The 9,274-nt window shown below is 47.2% G+C and overlaps 1 protein-coding gene across 1 annotated transcript; it reads left to right on the top strand.

Moving 5' to 3' along the window:
- Positions 1–2,347: 2,347 nt before the first annotated feature.
- On the top strand, positions 2,348–7,842 carry LOC124655767 (putative disease resistance protein RGA1). The gene is made up of 4 exons (XM_047194615.1): positions 2,348–2,412; positions 4,380–5,957; positions 6,699–6,821; positions 6,915–7,842. The coding sequence occupies exons 2-4, from the start codon at positions 4,414–4,416 to the stop codon at positions 7,840–7,842; spliced, it is 2,595 nt and encodes an 864-aa protein (XP_047050571.1). The 5' UTR covers positions 2,348–2,412; positions 4,380–4,413.
- Positions 7,843–9,274: the final 1,432 nt, after the last annotated feature.

Raw genomic sequence — 9,274 nt, 5'->3', positions numbered from 1 at the left:
TGACAATCGGTCGAGGAAACTTTGTGAGAATTTTCGCCTACCCGTCTCCGATATTGCAATAAAATCTAAATCATAATCTCTACAACCATCGGTAATGTGAGAATGCTTAGCCAAGTCTCCAAGACCTCTGCCATTCCGAAACATGCCAATCATCGAGAAACTTTTGTAGATTTAGTATTTTTTCCATATCTACGAGACTTCTTACCAGCGGACGATCGGGAACCACGTGCAGAAGCTTTTAGATCATAGATTGAACTAAGCTCCGAGTGTTCCAAATCGACCTCTGTAAGAGTACCAATAATAGACGAGAGTAGCTGACCATCTAAGATGTCATCCGCTCCATCATGGTCATCAACTGGAGTCTCAAGCCCAGTGGAGTCACTCGGAGCAACCGTTAAACGGTCAAGCTCCGTCTGTCTCAACACATTGGCAGAAACCGAAACCTCGTCAGGCCTAGTACCCAACGATACTCCTAAACTGATCAAATTAGAAGAAATTCGAGAATTTGAAAAAGAAGTGAAAGACTTGGATGCTTGTCTCGTACCTGCCGTGTCCAAGTTCTTCTCCGCCTTGCGTCGCATGGCTCTCTGCATGGCGTCCTCATCGGTAGGTCCCGCCCCATCCTCCGTAAGCGCGTACCTCCCACTCCTCCTCAAAGTCGGCTGAACGACCGGAGGAGGGACGGTAGGGGGAGGATGCTGCGAAGCGGGGACCGGTGTAGTAGAGCTCGAGCGCGGTGAAGAAGTGGGCGAAGCAGGAGCGATCGACGAAGCGGGTGAAGAGGTAGGTGATGCAGGGGTAAGCGGCGATGAAGCCCCCCGCACCGACCCTGGCCTCGACAACCCACCAGCTGTCGGTGTAGAAGGCGTAGACGATGGGGCATCAGCCGACCCCAAAGGGTCCAGGCCACGCTCCAGCCCTACCGTCCCCACCGCCTGTGGAGATGGCGCTGTCTCCCGAGGTGCGTCCGAGGCCCGCTGCCCGTCGACGGTAGCCACGCCACGGCGCGGCTGTGCGTCCACAGAAGGCGAGGCAGCCGCAGCGACAGGGACAGGAGCACCCCTCCCGGCGTCAGGGCCGCTCGTCCATGCCCGAGGCACGACCTCGGACGGGCGAGGCGACGTGACGACCAAGGGCGCGTATGGCTCGGCCTCGGCGGAGGCCACATCGCCCCGCACCTCGTCACGGCGGCACTGCAGCGCGGTGTCGCCCGCCGCCTCCTCCTCCAGAACCGCACCAAGCGGCTGTAGTCCGCTAGGTGGAGGTGTCGACGATGGAGCCACCGAAGCCGGCTCCACCTCCACCACCCTCGAAGCTGAAGATGGCTGTGCTGCCCCCGGTGGTGTGATACTCAACGACGGCGAGGAAGCCGGCCTAGTTCGCCCCCCGTTGGTGTGATACTCCAAGTGCCACCTATCCCGAAGACCCACCTATCAAATTTTGTGTCAGCTATTATGTTAATATGTTATCCACCTATCTGTCCTTATGTAAGGAAATTTCTGCCATGAAGCGTCCATGCACTTATGTACCGTTACGCTCTCTCTGTGATTGCGGCAGCTCACCCTACAAAATAGTGGTGTACTTACCTCTGAATATATCCACACGCTACACTTAGCCACATGCTCGCTCTAGATTGCAACATAAATACCTTTTGTTCTTCGGCTCATGTCTACAAGAAAGGCGTGGCGTGCCGCCGTGCCAATCCCTGCTAGTATAATTTATGGAGAAACATGATCTCAAAATTCGGATAGATGCATTCTCATAGAAATACTCAAGAAATATTAGTGAGTTTAAATTCTATATTATATTCCAATGATTGGAAACTTTCTGGAGATTTATCTCATGAAAGAAAAAACAAAATAGAAATAAGTTAAAATAGATGAAGTGTTGAACACTCTTTTGAAAGTTGATCGTCGACTGAGACTCAATCGACTGTGACCCAGGCGCTCCCTTTCGTTAACTGCTTCCGTCCTGTTCCCCTTCTCACCCACTCCACTCGTGCACGCGTCGCCGGGGTCGTTCTTCCTTTTCCTCACCGGGCGAGGTGCTGGGTTCACGCCGCCGCCACAGCCCAGCTACTCCGCGGCCTTTCGGCCGGCTGGCCGTCCTCCAAGGAAGATCCATGCAGCTAGGGTGCTAGGTACGCCTCATCCGCCCCTGTCGATGCCACCGACGCCGCCGGCGCCGGCATGAGCCTGTACGGTGCAGTAATAGTTGTAATTCCTTCCTCTTTTCAGTGTTCAGATCGGCGACGCGGAGGAATAAAATCCATTGTTCATTCTTGCCTTGTTGGTGCGCTCGGCCTGCGCTGCTAACTAGGAGAGCTGTGGGCTAGTCGAACGGCCTTACGGCCATGGTGGTGGCTCTGGCTCCGGTGACCGAGCGAGCTCCGAGTTGCTGCTACTAGCCAAGGAAAATCCAGGTCCCGCAGCAGGATTCCCGTAGGGTACGACCCCATCTCCTCCTGCCGTCCTTCCATCTCCTTGCGCCAGCACGGGTCCATCTGTAGCTTGTTCTCTTTGCAGATTTTGAATATTTCCAATAGAGTAATGCTACACCTACAAAAATATTTTACGGAAAAGGCTTACGGACTCACAAACCAACAGTGAGAATAAAAAATCTGGCCCGATTTTTCAGGAGGGGATCAAACTCAAACCAACCAAAATAGCCCACGTTGGTCCGTAATCCTTCCGTAACCCAGTTTGTCCGTATGTCTAGGATTATCGTTATATATTACTTAGAGCATGTCTAACACGCCTCTTACTTTTCTGCCCCGTATATCGCGATTATTTCGCCCCGTATAAAAAAAAGTGCTAGTAGATACACCGTTCCGTCTAGCAGACCCCGTATTTCACCCCGTAAATTCGTAAATTTAAAACCCCGGAAAACTTTCATATTTATAGTTCGTCGATCATACATACGGATCAACGCTTCTACATCCAAAATGCGCGATCCTAAATGGATCGCGACTTCTACTCGGGGAGGTCGACTAGGTACGAGTCCGCCTCCGCCTCCCGCAACTGCGTCTCCTTCACGGCGGCGATGGCCGCCGCCACCTCTTCCTCCTCCGCCCTCTTCCTCTCGGCGTCGTCCTTGAGGAACTGTCGTAGCGCCTTCAACAAGTCGGGGGCCTCCTCCTCCTCGCCGGCGAGCGGAGCTCCTCCAGCGCTGGTGCTCCCGCTGCTCGCGTTCCAAGCCTCCTTCGCCCAGCGGCGGCGCTCCCACTCGGCGCGCCACTCGTCGAACTTGGGGCCGCTCATCGGCTTCATCGGCGGATCCTGGTTGTACCAGCGCCCGCCCGCCGCGAAGTCAACGAGCTTCGGCGGGACGTACGCGGCGCCGGCGTACTCGCAGAGCCGCACGCCAGCTCCCGGCGGCGGATCTCTTGCATTGGCGCCGCCACGCGTCCTCCACGTTGTCCAGCGAGCGGGATCGCTTCGATCCGCTCGCCGGCGAGGCGGTACTGCGGCGGCGTGCGTCCATGGCGAAGCTGGGGTGAAATGTGGAGGTAGGTACTTACGGATTGCTCGCCGGAGCTAACTACGGAGGCGGCGGCGCACGGCGGAGCTAGGGTTGCGAGTGAGGGGTTAACCCCTCACTCGATCCTGCGCCCAATATAAGTACGGGGCGACGGGACCGATTTCCTGGGCCCCGTATTCCGCCGAAACGGGCCGGCCCGAATACGGGGCCTGCTAGACGCCCCAAATCGCACCTGCCCCGTATCCCGCCGGAATTTTATGGGGTGGGCGGGTTATACGAAGCCGAGCAGAGAATTTGGAATCCGGCCGATCGGGTGATACCCTTGCGGAGTAGTTAAACGATGATTTCGGTATAGCACTTCATGAACAACTTACCTATTCTTTTTTTCCTATAGTCTTGGATTTCAAAGCATGGAAAGAGGCCCTTGTGCAAGACTTCTTTATTCTCCCGATTTTTTCAAGTAGTCTACTCATTCCCGTTCCTGCCCACCCGTTTGACTCTTATGAATTGACGAGGAACGGTCCAGCAAATTATTCTGAAGTTTTTAAGTTACTGGAGACGGCGGTACTGTTTATGATCGTTAATGTTCATAGACGTATGAACAGTAACCAGAGGGGTGACTGATCGGCGAAGCCCTGTGACTTTAATATATGTACATATAGTTAAATACTATTGCTAAAGGAAAATAAAGATAGTGGTTTGTGTTGCAAAAAAGCTAGTTCAAGGTCAGGCTCCTTTGTAAAACTCATTTGTATCAAACAAATTATTAGATTTATTGAAAATATTTGGAGAAGATAGTTACCACAACTTTTGGCTTGTCCTATTGTTATAACTTTTGTATTACTACGAACAAAGTAAATGGTTGTAGATTCCTGAATGAATCCATTGTTTGTCCACAGGAGGGAAGAAATCAATCTTTGCACTCCATTCGCCATGAGCATATCAAGGGCCATTGGGTTAATTAGTGGCATCAATGAATGCGTCAACCTTTTTCAGTGGGCTGCATCTTCTATCTCATCTCTGCGCTCCCGGTTGTCTGCAACGCAGGAGAAAAATATTCAAGATGAAGTGTCGCATTTGCAAAGAAGCCTACAACGTCTCAGGGATACTCTTCCTGCAATGTATGGCCTTATCGACCGAGCAGAGTGGAGGAGTCACACAAACTGTGTGGCTGAGCTCCTTCCTATACTCAAAGATGCTGTGTATGATGCTGATGACATTCTTGATGAGTTCAGATGGCACGAGCTGAATGTGACAGGGCAGGGTAACACAACTCACTCTGCTTTTGCTGACTTCTATAAAACCACAATTCAAGGAAGCTTCAACAAAGTGAATGATATCCAAGAGAGGCTGAATGACATTTCTTGTAGGCTCAATCAGATTCCCGGGTTGCATGAAGTCACACCAGGGTTTGACAAATCGGTCAGGCCAGATACTATATCTTCAACAAGTAAAGAAATGTTTGGTCGTGATAGGGATCTGAAGCAGGTAATGGGATTGCTCGGTATACCTCAAAATAACAGAAGGGCCCACCCAAAACGTAAGAGGGCAAGTACCACAGCCAATGGTTCAACAAGCACACCAGCAAGCAACCAAGTTAGTAATGAATCAAGAGTACAAGCTATTCCTGTTTTGCCAATAGTAGGGATGGGGGGCATTGGGAAAACCACTTTGGCCCAACATATATGCAATCATCGACAAGTGAAGTCTTACTTTGATTTGATAATTTGGATTTGTGCAGATGACTTTGATGTAAAGAGATTAACAAACGATGTCATACAATCATCAACCGGAAAACAGGCAAATGTTGATCATTTAGATTCTCTTCAGCATGCTCTTTTTGAGAATTTGAGCAATAAAAGGTTCTTGATTGTAGTTGATGACGTGTGGGATGATGCCTTGAAGGAAAATGGGCAGCGCTGGGAGAAGTTTTGTGCACCTTTCAGAAATGTCGTACATGGAAGTATGATGCTTGTTACCACAAGATCTCCAGAAGTTGCTGATGGAGTGCGCACAATGGAGCCGTTCCTGTTAGATGGTTTGACAGATGGTGTACTTTGGGATTTCTTAAAACTCTGTGCTTTTGGGTCTAAGACTTCTAACAGTAGTCCTGATTTAGAGCGGATTGGTAGAAGCATACTTTCTAAGTTAAAGGGTTCTCCTTTGGCCGCCATAACTCTTGGACGACTGCTAAGAATGAACCTTGATACATCACACTGGAAAAATATACTAGAGAGTGAACTCTGGGAGTTGAAACAAAAGGAGACCGATATTTTGCCAGCACTTCGGTTGAGCTACATGTATTTGCCATTCCATTTGAAAAGATGCTTCTCATTCTGTTCTGTGTACCCGAAAGATCACAAATTTGAAAAGGATCGTTTGGCTGAAATCTGGGCAGCAGAAGGCTTTGTGGAACCTCAAGGTGACACCCCACTTATAGATATTGCCTCTCAGTACTTTCAAGACCTTTTCAACCGGTCTTTCTTTCAAAAAGTCGCTGGTTCGTATGTAATTCATGACTTGCTACATGACATGGCACAACTAGTTTCAGTTCATGACTGCTTCATCATAAAAAGTGTGGGTGACTTCAAAAATGTTCCTCAGAATATACGTCATCTGTATGTACTCCCTAATAAAGACTTTGACATTTCCCACTTGGTGAGCCTATGCAAGCACACAAAGCTTCGTACCATACTTTGCAAGTTTTATGTGAAAAAGGATAGTGTAGATTTTGTAATTGACAGATGGTTTGGTGAACTCAAGCGTATCCGTGTGCTTCTTTGTGTCTCCATAAATAAGTTACCAGATAGTGTTGGCAACCTAAAGCATCTTCGGTACCTTGAGATCACCAGAACATGTCATTTGAGCAGCCTTCCTTCAGAATTTTGTCGCCTCTATAATTTGCAGAGAGTATATGCTGAGAAGTGCACAATAAAAAGTTTTCCCAATGACTTCAATAAGTTGATCAATTTACAGAGATTTGAATCAAGAGGGATTCAATATCCAATGGGTGAACTAGAGCTTGATGCAGTTGATGGGAAAGGACAAGGTATTAGATTGATAAAGAATATGAACCAGTATCGTAAACTGAGAATACATAACCTTGGTGCTATAAGCAAGGAGGAGGCAGCAGAAGCCAAACTGAAGAATAAGAAATGTCTCCACACTCTCCATCTGGATTGGTCTTCCTCAACGACCTCGATTTTGCCGACTCACAGTGGGACAGAGGTGTTTGAAGTACTGCAACCTTCTACCAGTCTAGAACATCTGTTTATTTCAAGTTATCCAGGTGTCTCTCTTCCAAGCTGGTTCCAGCCACAGAATTTCCCCAGGTTAGCAACGTTGAGCTTTGAAAATTGTGGCAGGCTCAAGAACTCAGCTCTGTCATTTTCCAGGGTTTCACAGAACATAAATCTGAATGAGACACTTGATAGCCATGATTCCATCAATGGTACTTTGTCCTCCTTGAGAGACTTAACCATTTCCAGATGCGGAAATATAAGCCTCGAGTATTTTCTGGATCCAGCTTCAGTACCAGCCATCAGGAAAATAAAATTTCATGGCTGCACGGGTTTAGTATCATTACCAGTTAGCTGGTTTTACCTTGAAGAATTGGAGGTGGTTAATTGTTTGAATATCTGCTCCCAGCGTTTGGTGGCGCCCTATCTCAAGAGCCTCGAGGTGTTTAATTCTGGGAATCTTGCACACAACATGGACTGCTGCTCGCTCACCTACTTTTCATTCTCTGGTGACTGTGACACCATCACATTGAGTGCATGTCTAGAGGAGTTGTGCATTTCAGACTGCAGATATCTTACATCAATTAGAACTGGCGGCATCGGAGTATTCCCATCACTTGTTTCCATCACCGTCTCCGGTTGTGTAAAACTGCCAACCCTTGATGGCTTCCTAACTGCAGATCTACCTGCTGTTGAGAAAATTACTATTTCTGAATGCCCTGAGTTACTGTCTCTACCCAGTGAAAGGTTCGGGAGTTTTCATTCTCTCAAGGTGTTTGAAGTTAAGCGGTGCCGCCAAGTGAACTGGCAGAGGGGATTGGTGTTACCATCATCCCTCCAGGAACTCTCCTTCAATGATTGTGGGGATATCTCCATAGTGTTTCCCAGCTGCTTGCAAAACTTAGCGTTCCTTGTTTCACTGGGTATTCATGATTGCCAGGGTATAAGGTCCATTCCAGGCAACGTTTGGCAGAGTAATCTCCTATCACTGAAGAGATTAACTATTATACATTGTCCAAACCTTGAGTCAATTGGTGGCAAAGAGGCCATTGCAAAAATAGAGTACGTGGAGGTTGCTTTGTGCCTTAAGATGGAGGACATACTCGGAATCCCTCCATCCTAACTGCAGAGTTGAGTCACTCTTTCCCCAAGGTACGTAGGCTTACAAAGATTTTTATTTCTGTTATCGAGATATTTTTCTACTTCCTTGCACTCTTCTGATGTACGGTGGCCACAGCTTATCTAGATCTCACGTCTTGTTTTTACTGAAGAAGATTTTTATTCGATGCAGTTTATTGATCCATGTGTTGATTACTTTCTTCTTTATGTAACACGATAGCATGAAGACATATGGGAAGAGAAGGCAGTTTCCTGATCCCTGAACCCACTAAACTACAAGGCAGATTCTCCTCTTATTGGAAGAAAACGAAGTCTCTGTAATTCTTCATAGTTATGTGGATAACTATCAGCTCCCCGTTCCGAAGACGGTAATCTGTTCCAAAATAATTTAGTGCAGCTTGCCAGTTGCCAGACAGGCACTGAACGGGCTTCACATGTCCATGACACATGGAAATTCTATATACTATGCCAAATAAGTGAATTACCTACTTCGTATGTATTGCTCAATCGTATTGTTATTTAACCAGAATTTCCTCCTGCGTGGAGTTTTCATATTTTATCCTTGCAAGTCTAGCAGTTTTTACTTGGTGATTTGTACTCTTATGCCGTATGTATTTCACAATCAAATTATATTGTTATTCAACCAGAACATCCTCTTGCAGGGAGTACTTTTCATATGTTACCTTCATGCAAGTCTGTTTTAATTTTGTGTGGAAATCTCCCAATGTTTGGATCAATTTTGAATATGCAGCATAACATCTGTGAAGGAAGACGCCGCACAAGGATGACAACAACAGAGGAAAAACTGTCAGTAAGCAGTTTGTAGCACACAACAAAGGTAAGCAACCAACAAGTCAATGGTATTGTTCTGTAGGAGTGGAATTAAAAATGGTCATGTCAAGATGCTCACTTGCCTGTCCTCGGTCTCACCAATCACCATTCTTGTCTGAAATTTAGATGTACACATGCATAAAATGTGTCTAGATATATCTAAATCCAAGACAAGAATTATGAAACCGAGCGAGTAGTCACTCTGGTAATTAGTATATGAGTAATCAACAATAAGCATTTATCGTTCAACTGAACTTGATGAGATTTTCTCTAGAAAGAGGCACTGTTATTATATTACAGAAAAAGCTTCACCATCCATTAAGTTTCTCCCACGTTTCTACTAAAGCAACTGGACAAGTTATTTTGAGCTGAGCGTGGCCTTGGGTTGCCACCACATCATCTGTTTTCCGTAAGGAGACGATGAACTGAATGCAAGCATCTTTGAGGCTGATGCAGTTATGTCGATCGGCTAAACCTAGAGTAGTTTGGTAAAACCCGTGTCATGCAAGAAAACAAGTGCGTGTAGGTAATGAAACGATCCATTTTTCTTCTGCACTCATGCAAAAAAGGGATGCAGGCTACCAAACGCGCCCTACATGTTCAGA

Source organism: Lolium rigidum, chromosome 5 (assembly GCF_022539505.1).
Source record: "Lolium rigidum isolate FL_2022 chromosome 5, APGP_CSIRO_Lrig_0.1, whole genome shotgun sequence".
Classification (NCBI taxonomy): Eukaryota; Viridiplantae; Streptophyta; class Magnoliopsida; order Poales; family Poaceae; genus Lolium; species Lolium rigidum.
This window is presented reverse-complemented; position numbering and strand designations above follow the sequence as displayed.